Raw genomic sequence first — 15495 nt, 5'->3', positions numbered from 1 at the left:
CTGCAATAGTTTTGCCACATGCCACTGTGTGCAATCAAGTAAAGAGAAAAAGGTGATATTTCTTGATTTATCTGAAACATACACCTGTTTTATTAACAAAGTGAAGCTGCAACAGAGAAAAGTGTTGAGTGCCTGTTGCCTCACAGATTTTAATACCTGTTAAAAGGGTAAAAGTTTATGGGGGTTTAAGTTGTCCGACTATAATATATGGAGAGCGCTTGAGGGCTGTGTCACTGATTATTTTGGAGAAATAACCCCTACTTCATTCAGTATCATTCTTCAGGACAGAGGGAAGATATTGTGATAAGGCTCTTCTGAAGGGTTTGGTCATTGGCAAAAAAAACCCTCCACCCACAAAAAGTAACACAGTTTATTTATTTAAATGGATCACCGTTAGTTGATGCCGATGGCACCAGCTAGTCTTCCTAGGGTCTGAACAGTACATTATATTCATCATACAAATTAATCACAGAATTAGTTTCAAAATAGTATCATGAATTAGTGTCAGGGACCATCACCAAAGAACAAGAACACGACATCATACATGACTAACACTGGGCTATTGATCAGCTGCTTAAGTAATGCATAACATTACATTATTAAAAACATTACCAAGTCTTACTTCCAAAACATGCTGACTCACCATCATTGCATATTTTGCCTCTCTTATGTTGTTTAATTACACATACTTTGTGCAGGTTACTTAAGTTACTATACAATTTTTGTTTTTTGAAATTCATACATTTGGGAAATACCTTTACTTGCTGCTAGTTGTTGCAGCCATTGTGAGGTCTATTTTAACGATCATAATGACACATTTCTTCTTTCCTCTGTAGCACCGTGCAGTTCCATCATGCTGAACTGCTCTCAACCTGACCCACCTTCCCTGCTGGAGGCCCTCAGGCCGGTCTTCAACCTGAGCTCCATTCGACCTGTTATGGATATGTCAACCCCCACCAACGTCAGCATTGGCTTCACCCTGTTTGGTATTTTGGGGGTGGTAAGGGACACTACATAAACCTAAAACCAATTCACTATCAGGCCAAGTTCGATTGCTTCGAAGTGTAAGGAGTGTAAACTAATCTATTTCTATCAATTGGTTCATTTTATTTTTTTAAGTTAACTTAAGACCACTTCACTGAGGTAGTCAGCCAACAGGAACATTTCACTGGACCTAAAATGGTCATCGTTTTGAGTTTCTATATGGTCAAAACAACTTTCCATAAAAGAAAATGTCTGTAAAGAAGGAATCTTTCCCCAATTTCAACCAAATGTTGGTTCTTTTTTCAGGATGAAAAGGCCCAAGTCCTGACAACATATATCTGGCAATCTTTAGTAAGTACTTCCTTTACAATCCACTTCACAGTTTACTAGCAATAATGAAATAACTCACCTCTATCCAGGCTTCATAATCAGTTTAGATCATAGTGGCTGATACCAGCAACAGGACAGTAGATGATGTAATTTACCAAATGAACTAATTAGATAGTGTAACTTATTATTGGCAAAATAAGTTTTCAGTAAAAAAAGAACGAAAGACGAATGTAACCAGCTGGTCACACTTGTGACCATTTGAGCAGCATACAGTATGTCCACCATCTATCACCCGAAATCTCTAGTCGTATACTTAATGTAGTCAGGTACGTATGTGTTGTATCTGTCTGATTTGTGCTGCAGGAATGGAGAAATGAGTTTGTCAGCTGGGACCCAGAACAGTGCGGTTCTTCATGGATTACAATTCCAAGGAAACAACTCTGGGTACCAGATGTGGTCATCAATGAATTGTAAGTACCATGTACTCTGCAGAACAGCTGAGGGTTGACTTAAGCAGCATGGATTACCAACAATTTAAGGTTGTCATCAAATTTAAGTGTTTGATATCTTGAGATAATAAGTTAATTGTTTTGTGTTTGACTAAAAAAGTAAATATAGGCTAAAAAGTAATATAACCACAAAATAGTATTTCTAGAAAAACTTTAGATATTCCTCGTCAAAATGTAATCTTGGAGAGGAATTTCTCAAAGAAAAAGGGTTTGTTTGATTGATTGATTTCTTTTTAATTACAGTAGGCTAATTTGTGGTTTTAGGTATGACAACACAGATAATGAGATAATTAAACCGTGATCTCATTAGCTGCTACAAGCATAAACTGTCTGCAGTGGGGTTGCATTGTGGGTAATGTGGGCACCAGACTTAGACAAGGATGGTGTCATATTGTAATGCTCTGCCATGCCTATACTGCTTCTGCCACTGTCACTTCTTGCTTGTTTCAAGTCCGCGCTTTAACCTCATAGTCGTTTAATTTCAAATTCAACGTGTTTTAGCGCAGAGCCAAAACAGAAACCTAACCCTAACCCTTATTTTCAACTTTCAATGTTGAAACTTGTTGTCATTCCTCAGTATTCTTAATCCAAAAAGCTGTGTATATGTTATTTGTGTTTTTTTACTGAGACCAATCATATTTACTGGGTTTTATGTATTTTCTCATCCTGCAGTATGGAGAAGAACTCAGCTCCGTTTGTCCCGTACTGCTATCTGTATTCTGATGGCTTTGTAGTTGATGAACAGCCTGTCAAAGTGGTCAGCTCCTGCAGGCTCGACATCTACATGTTTCCATTTGACATCCAGAGCTGCAGTTTAAGCTTCAACTCCTACTTATACCGTAGTAAGTAGAAACATTTCTTGTTAATGGAACTTACACAATACTTGAGATATACAGACTGATTTGTTGCATCTTTTTTGACAGGAATTCTGTAAATTGAATGGGGCAGATAAGCATTTTGTTTACATGTAATTATAAATTAATTGAATCTCACCAAAGCTTTGACCAGATTATATTTTCCTTTCAGTGACTGCTCTGCAGCTTGGCCTCACATTATCTGTAGAGAAAATATTAAAACACTCTAAAGAAGTGATGACAACTACGGGTGAGTGGGAACTAGTTGGAATCACAGTGAAGGCGAACCAACTACCAGCCTCGGATGGAGAAATGTACGAAGAGATTCGCTTCTTTGTAAGGAAATACTTTAGACAGTAACCTAAGCCCCATATTGTACTGTTTCATTTATTCACACAAGAGGAAAGATGACAGAGGAACATAACTGAACATAATTGGTCTTTTGGGAAGTGATCCAAAAACAATAGTTTATTATTAATATTGTACAAAAAGAGTAGGGTTAGGGTATGAATATGAATCCATCACAGTGCTTAATATGAACCATGACAGTAGTATAACAGGTACCCTGCATCACCATCATCATACAGAGTCACATGAACATGAACACTGTCTGTAAAACCATTACACTATAGGCATTAAACTCTCCAAATGTTATTATTTTTACCTCAAGAATTGACTTGCATGCTGTGTTCAAATGTCAAGTCTGTGTTTTAGGTTGTATTGATGTGAACTGGTGTTGACCTACTAGATGCTGTGAATTGTGTTCAAGCTTTTTGTGTTTCTTTAATCAAATCTTGACTCAAAAGATATTTTCCAAGCATTTCGAACATAATAAAACTTCTTAGAGACGTATAATACGTATAATACTTGTTTTATCATGTAAAATGGAGAAAAGCAAATAGCTAAACAGTGTCACATAATTAGTTCATCAGTTAATTACAGTTGTATTTGGTGATAATAGCACAGTCTATCACCAGCAGCAGAGAAAAGAGAAGTGAGATTTACATGCTGCTGTACATCTGTTGACACTGCTACAGGTCTCAGTGAGGCGCCGGGCCACCCTGTATGTGGTGAACCTGATGATCCCCAGCTGCTTCCTCATCACAGTGGACCTCTTCAGCTTCCTGCTGCCTCCCCAGAGCGTCGACCGGTCCTTGTTCAAGATGACCCTCATCCTGGGCTACACAGTCTTCCTGCTCATCATGAACGACCTGCTGCCTGTCACTGGAAACACCATACCTCTCATAAGTCAGTTGACAATACCTTCTACTAGTGCAAGAGTCACTAGTAGCCATTCTGACTCTTGCACCCAGTACTGTTTGGTTACTTGTACTCTTGTTGTCTTCACTTGCAAAAGTGTGTTCTCTGCACTCCGTGTTCTGAGCTTGAAATCTGTATCTGTTCATGTGGGTTAACTGGACCGTCACTGTTATCTGGAGTTCACCTATGCATATTATTTCAGCAGAGAAAGACAACACCCCAGTCCAAATATTTTCACCCCCATGCCACCCCTTTAGCCCCTGTTGCCAGAGGATCTCAAAGTGCACGAAACATTTCAAATGTATGAAGTCATGAAGACCAATAGGGCTCCAAGTGTACTTAATGACCTCAAAAGTACCTAAGAAAGTTAAGCATTGACCCTCATTATGTTTATTTCCCCCAAAAAAACTTATCTTGCAGCAAAAACTATGCAAATGCAGACATTTACCATTTTAACATAGTGGAGCAGTGAGCAGCTGAAGAGCCAAATATTTCCCTCAGAGGTTAGTGGATTTAACTCGTGTTTGTCTGTGAAGCAGCAAGGATTTTAAAAAGCACTTACTATTATTATCCCAGATGTGTTCCTGTGTCTGTGCCTGGCTATGATGGTGGCTAGTCTACTGGAGACTATCCTCATCACCAACCTGCTGTGTGGCTCCGCTCACTACTCTCCAGTCCCTCGCTGGGTCAGAGTGTTTGTTCTTCACATCCTGGGCCGCCTGGTACGGCTTCCTCCAAAGCCCAGAGATCTAGAGGACACAGTCATCCAAAATCCTGCTGCACAAGGTAGGATGTCAGACCTGGGATGTGGTTTTACACAGGCCAACTATTCGTGCAGTCATGTGCATTATGACTTCCTCCCTCATCTCCTCTGTGACAGAAATTAAAGTCTCCTCTCTGGTGGCAGAGGACAGCGAGGCTCCAGAACAGAAAGGGCCGCTGGATGAGGACAAGGCCCTGCAGGGGCTGAGGAGCCTGGGCAGGGACCTCCAGGCCCTTCACTTTATGGTGGAGCAGCAGCTAGGTGGAGGTCAGAGTTCAGAGGAGTGGACCCAGGTTGGTTTCGTCATAGACCGCCTGCTGTTCGGCTTCTACATCCTCTTCATATCAGTCAGCTTCGTTACCATCATCATTATCTGGGTGCAGTCATACAACACATCCTGATTTTGTTTTGGGGTTTTGTTGTGAATTATTATTTGGTAACATTCTTTGTCATATTCCATGTTAATCATTACTAAGCATAGAGGAAACATAAAGGTTGGTTTAAGTTTTGTATCTGAAAGTAATGTGTTACAGCTCTCCACTGAACTGCCCCCCTTTCATAATCAATTTTAATGTATTTATTTTCTTTTATTTAAATGATATTGTTAACAGTTATGTTTTAGGGAACTGAAGCTCTGAAACCAATATCTGAGAGATCTTGAAATTCCTGCTGATTCCTCTTTTGCATGGTTCAGTTAAGCAACAAATATTTGCATGTTTCAATTAACAATTGGACCCAAAGCAATCACTCTACCCTGGAGGTTACAGCAGGACAACTCCATTCATGTGTCTCACAAGTTCTTCTATTTCCCCTTTTGCCTGAGTCTAAGTCCAGGGTCTCGTTTCCCAAAAGCATCTTAAGGCTAATATGGCCGTAAAATACATTTTACAAACCTTCTTAAGCTTAAGAGGTGTTTCCTAAAAGCATAATTAACTGAAGACACTTCACTTTGTTTCTGACCAAGACCAAAAGAACAGCCCAAATCACCCCAGTTCATAAATCTCTACACTGGTTGCCAATAAGCCCCAGAATTGATTTAAAATCTTACTACTTGTTTATAACTCTCTACATGAAGTTGGCCTTTAGTACTTGACTGATATGCTTGAGCAATATAACCCTGCGAGACCTCTTGGATCACTGGGGAGCTGCTAGTGGTGCCCAGAGCAAAATCTAAACAAGGAGAAGCGGCTTTTAGTCATAATAACCAACAGCCTGATGGTCTTAGAAATGCCCCAACCAGCTTTTAAATCCAGACTGAAAACCTTATTGTTCTCAAGCACTTTTAACTAAATGTTTTTGAAAGCCAAGGCCTCATTATCATTGCATTATTATTTCAAACCTCTATATTTTTATACTTTTACTCTTTTATTGTTGCTTTAACTATGAATTGTGTTGTTTTAACTTCTCTGTACAGCACTTTGAATCTTCCTGTGTATGAAACGTGCTTTATTAACTGCCTTGCTTTGAATGGGGTGTTGAACATACTTCTGAGTATACTGTGTAAAAACACATGTTGAGAAGCTTTTTGCCTCAGATTGTTTAGAATTGAAGAGTTTACTGCAAGACATGCCCTTTGTACGTGACACCAAATTATTTGCAGCATTAATTCCTACCAGACTGCGCTTCATTTCTCAAAATCATCTTCAGGCTCAAAAGATCTTAGTCCATGGAGTTACAATTAGACGAAGATTGTCTCAGCCTCAAAATGCTTTTTGGAAATGGGGTTTTGGTCTGCAACCACACATTTTTCTAATTTAACTTATTACAATATGGATTAAAAAAAGCTGTTTAGTTTAGTTGTGCTTGTTTTTGCAACACTGTTGCTTTGACCAACAAGACGTGCAGGCAAATAATTCAGAGGGAAAATGTGTGAGTTGAGACTGAATTTAGCCAATCAGAAACAAGATACACCATTTGTTCACACTGTTGACATTATGCTTTGAACACGGTGGGACTAGTTATGAAAGACGTTGAGCTGACAAAGACAAAATGACAGAGGTAAAGACAGCTGGGCTCTTCTTCAAAAAAAGCTGTTTTTGAACAAGGGTCAGAATAAAAAGAAAGACAAGGCATGACACTGGAGGCATCATTCCCTTTTGGGGATTTTTTATTGGGCAAAATCCTGTACAGAATCAAAGGCTGTGTCTGTCGAATACTGAAGCATTAACATTTGGACTGAAGAGGCTTAAAGCGGCTGTTTTCAGTAACTGCCTCATTAAAAGAAGTATAAAGGACAAAGGATGAATCACCTTTGCAACTGTGTGTAATAACAATATATAGGTTAGCAGCTAAATGATGGAAAGACTTGTATCAAAACACGTTTTTAAAGACAGCTGTAAATGCGTTGTAAAAGTGTTTGTTGCAAAGGAGAGCTGAAGGAATGTCCTGAGTTGAGATAGGAGGATCTGCAGGGAGCAGCTGAACAGCCAGGGAGCAGGATGACCACAGCATCACTGCAGGAGACATGTGAGGGAAAAGAAGGATTTTAATTCAGCAGATTAGATGATACATTGCTAAACTGCTGGAGCAGCTACACACAAACATTTAGACATGTATTGCACCAAGTCCTCCTGACTGACAGTATGCAACTCATCAACTTTACAGTGATGGTCTAACTTCTACAATCAGACTTTGTATTTTATTTCAATCTGTGCAGCGGCTGCATCTGCAAGTGTTCATGAAGCATGGACACGCTGCATAACAAGGCTAACGTTAGCTACAGAGGCTAGCGTGTTTAGCTTTTTCGTCCTGGGCAACACGGGAAAATCACTATTTATGGCTGTGAAGTTATATGCTATATGTTTACATAAACACATAGTCTTCCTCATGAGTTCGCGCCTCTGCCAAATGTGCATTTAGAGGGGAAAAACCGACGACACTCACCTTCAACAGCGGGATGCGTGCGCCTTAACCATGACCGGATGTAATCCTTGAATGCAGGTGTGACGATAGGTGAGACAAGCGCTTGCGCTCAGCCAATCAGATGTAAGTTAAGTAGTCCCAATGGGTAGTCAGTGTGCAGTGTGCGGATTGGCTAGTCAGCTCAGGCGTAAACAGAGGGCCAAAATTCGTGCTTGTAGTTTGTCACTTCATTGTCGCATAGACAGATAGGAACTTTGTGCGTCCGTCTCTCAGACTTTGTGAAACCTCACTGTTGAAAATATTCCTGCACAAATTTTAATTAAACAAACACAACATATTTCTACAGCTACAAAAACGTTTTTACACATGTGCAATTATATCGGTGTGTACAAAACCTTTTCACACAAGCCCAAAATATTTCTACAGCTGTATAATTCACACATTCAGATACATGCATGCAGTTTTTTTTCATATGCACACAAAAGGTGATATACAACTGCAGGCTGTGAAATTATTTGTGAGCATCATTTCACAAGCTCAAAATATTAATGACATTCATTTGCTTCACACTTTTGTATTGTGTTTGATGAAAAGGTGAGTGCTGATTCAGGCTCATTGCATGCTGAGGTGTGTGTTTATCATATTTGTTCAGGACAGGCAAACTGCTAAAATAATCAGACTTGTGACAAGTGAGATGAAGTTCAAAAGGACAATATCAAACATCCTTGTTTGATTAGTTGTGCTTGTTTTTGCAACACTGTTGCCTTGACCAACAAGACGTGCAGGCAAATAATTCAGAGGGAAAATGTGTGAGTTGAGACTGAATTTAGCCAATCAGAAACGAGATACACCATTTGTTCACACTGTTGACATTTTGCTTTGAACACGGTGGGACACGTTATGAAAGAGTTTGAGCTGACACAGACAAAATGACAGAGGTAAAGACAGCTGGGCTCTTCTTCATCTGTTTTTTACTGCCTTACCGTAAGTAAGAAATCATTTTCTATTAAATTAGCAAATTAAAAAAGGTGGGGCTAAACCTATTCCCATGGAAATGATTTAAGAAACATTAAATTTCAAGATTATTTGTTAGAAAATACAAGCTAAACTGAAAACCAAAAATGTGCCTTTTCTCACTTTGTTTTCATATATATCAATAAGGAAGACAAAAGCTGTTGTTTAAAATACAAAAAAAATTCATGATATTAGAGTTTATAATATGATGATAGTTTCCGTGAAATTCTAAACACATTATGACTGAATATGAGTTTTCAACTGTTTTGTGGCACATCCATGAATACTGTGATAAGATCAATCAATCAATACATTGATTTGTCACATGCAATCATACAAGGTACAATTACAGCAAAATGCAATCCCATCAGTCCCTTCAATTCAAAACCTCAAGTTTAAAAAAAATCATTCAGGATCGTAGTGGCCTGAGGGTTGAAGCTCTTCCTGAGCCTCTCAGTGCTGGCTTGGTGTATCTGGTACCTTCTTCCAGATGATCTAATGAATTTAGATTTCTTCTTTCTCTTTTTGGACTCAGGTTTTGTTGCAGCATTGAACTGCACCAGCCCAACTCGCCCATCCTTGTATAATGCACTTGACAAGGAATTATTTCCTCAAAATCTGGTGCCTCCTGTTCAAAGCTTTTCAGATCCAGTTAACATAACCGTCAATATGACTGTGGTGGGAATTATAGGAGTGGTGAGTCCATGAGCTACACATACATACATTCATGCCTGCACATATACATGCATAACTTTTTAAGTATACTGTAAGGGAATTGTACTCATCATTGATTATCGTAAATATGTCTCATCCCTAGAATGAAAAAGAACAATCCCTGACAACATTCATATGGCAAATACTGGTAAGTTTTCAGAGCACAGAAAAAATATGAATAGAAATTTGTCAAAAGTATTTTTCATTCTGAAAAAGAAAAACGCTGAGAAATACAATGAGAGGCAAATTCTCCTTGTCCCACATGCATTTAAATAGTCTAAACTAAAAATACAATGATCATGACAATGTTAAATGTCATAATGACTTATTGTAAAAAGCAACATACTGAAAACATAAACCACACAACATCACACATTAAAAGCAACTCTGAAAAGGTGAGTTTTGGTTAGTGATTCGAACATGGGCAGTTCAGTGCAGTCTCAAACGTGTTTGAGACAGGAGGTTGGCATCAGAGGAACGGAGGCTGCGGAAAGGAATATGGTGGTGGAGGAGATCAGTGAACTAGGAGGGGGCCTGGTTATGGAGGACTTTATGAGTGAGGAGAAGGACTTGAAAATGGATCCATTGTTGGACAGGGAGCCAGTGAAGGTTCTGGAGGACAGGGGTGATGAGGCCACGGGAGCGGGAGTGGGTGAGCAGGCAAGCAGCAGAGTTCTGGAAAAAAATTAAAAATGTACAATATCACCTGACTTATCCTTTAAATTAAAGTATGTAGTCATATGGTTAAAATGTTATTTTCTAAGCTGTACATCACATTGGTATTGTTCTGTTTAATGTAGGAGTGGGATATAGAGGGACTGAGCTGGGATGAGAAGGAATGTGGAACTAAAAGAGTCTCTGTCCCTCGAGAAAAGCTTTGGGTCCCAGACGTCCAAATCGCAGAGTTGTAAGTTCAAGGATGTTCAGTAGTCAGTCTAAACATGTTCAATCTTCATTAGAAAACAAAAACAGACCTTTAATGAGACTTATCTCCTTCAAAACAAATATCTGGCAGCACTTTTATACAGCTTTATACAGCTGTTTTGGCCACATATTGGTCTTTTATGCTTCTTTTGACCATGAAATGTTTTTTTTTATTCTATTCTTTTCCAGCATGGACGAGGACAAATCTCCCAAAACTCCCTATGTCTACTTATACAACACAGGTCGTGTTTTTGATGATAAGACAATCAGAGTGGTCAGCACCTGCCGATTAGTAATCTACACTTTCCCCTTCGATATCCAAAACTGCACGCTGACGTTTGGATCATATCTACACTTTGGTAAGCCTGCCCAAAAAACAACAACAAAATCAAATCTGATCTCAGATCTGCAGGTCCACCTCACATTCGCTTTCATCATAATTATGGCAGGTTTATACTTGGAGTACACTGAAAATTGTCACTTGAGTTTAATTAAAATATTTTGCAGTATTTATGCATTTTCAAAAATGACAACTGAATATTTTACACAAAAGTCAAATTAAATTTCAGTAGGATTAAGTTAAATTAATTTATTTAAATATCTTCGGTCCTGAACTCCCATAAATTCAACTTTCATGTTGACAACTTAGTCTCAACTCATTTGCAGAAGACCACAAGTAAAACACAGACTTGGCATCTAATTTGGAATAACTATTCTTACATTTTATTCTAGCCGGAGACGTGAGGATGATTCAAGGCACCACAGCTGCACAGATCCTGGAGGAGTCCAGAAACGTGATACAGACCAATGGGGAGTGGGAGCTTGTAGATATCAAAGTGGATCCATCTGCCCTGAAGATATTTGATGAAAGCTACTCTGAGATCAAATACTATGTAAGCACTTTTAGTTATCTTATTTTATTCTGTATTCATATGATCAATACTGGTAATTATCAATTTTAAATCAGCTGTGATACATTTCAAAAAATGTGTGTAGAATTTCTATGGCAATATAATTTATGTGATTCATCTCTGACATTATTCTGATGAAATTTTAGTTTGTAGAAAAATGTTACACTCCCAGTGAAAACTTCCAAGTCATGTGATGTTTTCAACTCACATTCAACCCAGTCAAGTCATATCAGCATGCCAGGTCAGAGTGGCTGGTGCTGTACCACCAGGTCTTTTTTGATACTACCACTGGGAGTGGCAAAGTCTGAAATTTAGTAATTATTTATTTATGCAAAAGAACATTACATTACAATGTGCTTAATCTGGATCAAAATATTTCAATGCAAAAAAAGATAAAAGATAGTCAAAATCAAGTAATTGAAAACATAAAAATAATTTAAGTAACTTAAAACAAGATAAGATAAAAGTGATACGACTGCAGGATAGCACAAGCTGGCAAGATGAAAGAGCTATTTTTTTAAATTTAAAAATAAGTTTTAGTAAGTGACTTTAGTGGATGTAGTTTTTGTCTTTTTTTGTGGATAATTTGTCATCCTGGAAGCATGTGTTTAAATAATACACATCACATGTAAACAGAAAATATAGGGGGACTGAGCATGGATCCTTGGGGAACACCAAAGGTCAAAGGTCTCATTTAATAATGGTAATTAGACCAATATCGTAAAGTGTGACTAAATACTTGAGGCTTTCTACTTGTGTCTCATCCCAAGATCATTTTGAGACGAAGGCCACTGCTTTATGTGGTGAACCTCGTGATCCCCAGCTGCTTCCTCATCACAGTGGACCTCTTCAGCTTCCTGCTGCCTCCCCATAGTGTGGACCGGTCCTCCTTCAAGATGACCCTCATCCTGGGCTACACAGTCTTCCTGCTCATCATGAACGACCTGCTGCCTGTCACTGGAAATGCAACACCTCTCATTAGTAAGGGAAACCTATGATAAGTAGATTTCAAATTAGCCAAACTATAGCTCTTATTTATTTATATTTTATATTTAGACTAGTGTTTGCGCTGAACCATTGTTAGTAGTTGATACCTTGTCCTCTGAAAAGCTGGTTCTCCTGCTCTGCCCACTGAATTTTAACTCAACCAATGAGATTTCTTCTATCCTCATCGCAATTTATATGTCAATATACACATATACATGCATATAACATAATCTGTTACAAAAAAAAGTTTGAATGAAAAATGTCTCTTTATTTTTTAACCCTTCCTTTTTTGTTTACCGCAGACGTTTTCTTCTCAGTCAGTCTCGCTCTGATGGTGGCCAGCCTGTTGGAGACAGTGTTTATCACTAATATCCAGTTCAGCTCCAGCCAGTACAGTGCGGTGCCTCACTGGCTCAGTGTTCTGGTGTTACGATATCTAGCTATTGTTGTTTGTCTCCCTCCAAAAAAGAAGAGCAACCGCATCACAGTCTCCCTACACCCACCTACTATAGGTATAATAACATTATTATTTTTTTATTATTATTTCTGTCACTACTACATCTTATTTTGATAGTTCTGTATGCGTTTGAAGTTCCAATGACATGAACTAAATGCTGCAGGACTGAGTTCCCTCATCTCGAAGTCAGTGGGTTTTTTGAGTGGGTTCTTTGTTAGATGCCTGAAATAAGGTCTGTGGTTAACACAAGCTTAAGAGATATAAAACATTTAGTTCTACAACATAAAATATGTCAGTAGATACCCCATTCGTGAATTTTGAAGCTTTTACGTGTCTTAAAAAGACACTTGTGTAAGTAGCACATGTACTTGCACCCATCTGTACGCCCATGGGCGTGTTGGTCTTAAAATGAGGTGTGGATAGGAGCATTGTTGGCGCATTGCTATCTTGAGGCAGCAGAAAGTGATAGCGCCATTGACCGACAAAAACCTGGTCTAAAGTCTGGCACATTATTCAGACAGTAAGATGCGCCTACAGAACGCGCATACACTCTGCTTGTTACCAGGGATTAAATTAGATTTTTTTAATGGGGGGGGGTGAAGGATGAAGCAGGATATAGTCTAATACAGACCCTCACTAGATACCACAAGCACAAACACACACCCACTTCATGAGATGAAACAATAAGGGCTCCATGCCCCGCCACTGCGCCGTGCGTAATAGCGCATAGAACGCTATGTGCGCCCCAGTCGCACCGCACAATAGAATACCTGACATTCTCCATGAGGGGATGAAGCCTGGGAACAAAATAAAGCCTACTGCTGTGAGAAAGAGGAGATTAAGACATGAATAATTAAGAGACTAAATACAACCCCTTTCCGCCTTGCAAAAGGGGAATAGGACACGCCCTAAATGTATTTGCACCATGCGCTTTAGACCATGCACTATAGATCATTTAAATACGGCCCATATCTATCTATATATTTATATCTATCTCTATTCTCTTAAAAGTTAAGCTTAGTGGTGGTGACGATGAAGTAATGCAACCATGGCGTTGTTCATTTATAGCCTAACATTAGCTTTTTACTTCTGGCAATTACATTTATGGTGGTGTTCATTATTCATTTATAAATTAAGTCTCCTTGTTTGTTGAATTGTTGGCATAGAATTAATTATTTAGAAGTATACCAATAACAACATGTATGTACAGCATGTACAACACCAAATTACAGAGACCAGAGTTGGTGGTGAAGCCATTTGAAGCATAAGTTAAACTTAATGGAGAAAATATTTGATGGGACCAAATGTTTAGTTAAAGAAAACAAATTAAACATGATACTTATATTCATTATAATTTAATAACCTATTTCTTATAATTTAATAAAAAAATATATATAATAAGATCAGAACTTGGATTGACCAAACTTACAAGCTTTTTCCAGAGCTTTCAACCGCATCTTGGGGTATTCCTCAGCAGATGGATTTTGCTGTGTTCATGGTGATAGCTCAGTTGTTATCACATGAACTGCCACTCATCACCATGTGACATACATACCTCCACCTTCACACCTTCATACTTTGGTCACTTGATGACAACTACTAAGGAAGATGACGAGATATGGTTTAAAGCTCTGGAAAGAGCTATGAAGTCGACCTGTGGGTTTGTTTGTTTTTTTAAGTTTTTGCTGTTTCCACAGTCAAGGTTGAAGTTTCACGCTTTATTTTAAGACAGGGTGTCAAAAGAGTTGTTTATTTATTAATTATTCATATTGTGATCATCATAATTAGTATTAGTACCTGGCTTTTTAAATAATGTGGCACACCATGTATCACAGTATCACTCTACTCTTGATTTTTAACATACCCAGTGACGAATACCAGCATCATCTCTTCAAGAGATCTTGAGAGCGTCTCTGGTGATACACCTCCAGTGAAACCCCCTCCGGAGCCGGCCCTGGATGAACTGAGGAAGCTGAGCAGAGATCTCATGGCCATCCGCCTCCTGATGGACAAACACTTCCAGGGGAGCAAAACCTCGCAGGAATGGGAAATGATTGGGATAATTGTTGACCGTCTGCTGTTCGGCTTGTACATTCTCTTCATCTCTTTCAGCTTTATCACAATCGTATGTATCTGGATCTGGAGTAACGCGTTTGAACATTGACTTGGAAGGAAAATTAAAGTTTGACTGGCTGGCAGCTCGAAGGTAGAACACTTATGAAAATAATACTAACATGATGTAGCATTTCTTGGAAATTTGTATCACAAATGCCTTCCACCCAATTCAGTTCAATCTAGAGCTGCATCTTGTGCTGTTTGGTCATGAGGCTGTGAGACAAATATAATTTCCCTTTTCTGTACAGACCACTGTGAGACCCCCTGGGGCTGACACAGAATACACATCCTGGGTGCTGGCAGTTTGAATGTCTCTTTGCCTTTCTCAGAGAATTAGCTTAGCCCAGCCCATACCTTTTGTTTAGCCAGCTGTTTCCTGTAACCCTCAATATAAACCTGGCCAGAAGCTCTGGCTTTCAAGCTTTGTTGTGAACTTCTGTCTCCACTGTGCAGTAAAGAAAACTCCTCTGAACCAGTAACAGAATTGGACCTGAAAGAATGTTTTTTTCTTCCACTTTAGGATGGCTGTGCAGAAGATGCCCCTGTCACTGCACTGCCACTAAAATTTAAGTATAGTAGACGCATATGTCACACCTATCCATTGTTTCAAAGTCATTTCAACTGCTATACATTCAAATAACATTAAATCAAGGGCTAAGCTATAGACGTCTACTAAACTTTCACTTTTGAACCAACTTTAACCCAAACATTACCAACTGCTGTTTATCAGATCTGTTTAAGTGAAGTGTAATGTCGTGAGGCCATTTGCATAAATGCAGGACTACAAGGACACACAGATGCACCCCATGTA

The 15495-nt window shown here is 38.8% G+C and overlaps 2 protein-coding genes across 2 annotated transcripts; both read left to right on the top strand.

Annotated features, from left to right (window-relative positions):
- Positions 1-853: 853 nt before the first annotated feature.
- On the top strand, positions 854-5101 carry LOC139287757 (5-hydroxytryptamine receptor 3C-like). Its single transcript, XM_070908925.1, has 8 exons — positions 854-1000; positions 1291-1335; positions 1678-1784; positions 2496-2665; positions 2850-3013; positions 3715-3925; positions 4514-4723; positions 4845-5101. The coding sequence occupies exons 1-8, from the start codon at positions 854-856 to the stop codon at positions 5099-5101; spliced, it is 1311 nt and encodes a 436-aa protein (XP_070765026.1).
- A 3390-nt stretch (positions 5102-8491) lies between these two features.
- On the top strand, positions 8492-14733 carry LOC139287756 (5-hydroxytryptamine receptor 3A-like). Its single transcript, XM_070908924.1, has 9 exons — positions 8492-8546; positions 9112-9272; positions 9394-9438; positions 10091-10197; positions 10404-10573; positions 10947-11107; positions 11896-12106; positions 12415-12626; positions 14434-14733. The coding sequence occupies exons 1-9, from the start codon at positions 8492-8494 to the stop codon at positions 14731-14733; spliced, it is 1422 nt and encodes a 473-aa protein (XP_070765025.1).
- The last annotated feature ends 762 nt before the right edge of the window (positions 14734-15495 follow it).

This window comes from Enoplosus armatus, chromosome 7 (assembly GCF_043641665.1).
Source record: "Enoplosus armatus isolate fEnoArm2 chromosome 7, fEnoArm2.hap1, whole genome shotgun sequence".
In the NCBI taxonomy this organism is placed as follows: domain Eukaryota; kingdom Metazoa; phylum Chordata; class Actinopteri; order Centrarchiformes; family Enoplosidae; genus Enoplosus; species Enoplosus armatus.
Note: the sequence above shows the minus strand (reverse complement) of the source record. Positions and strands in the feature narration are given on the sequence as shown.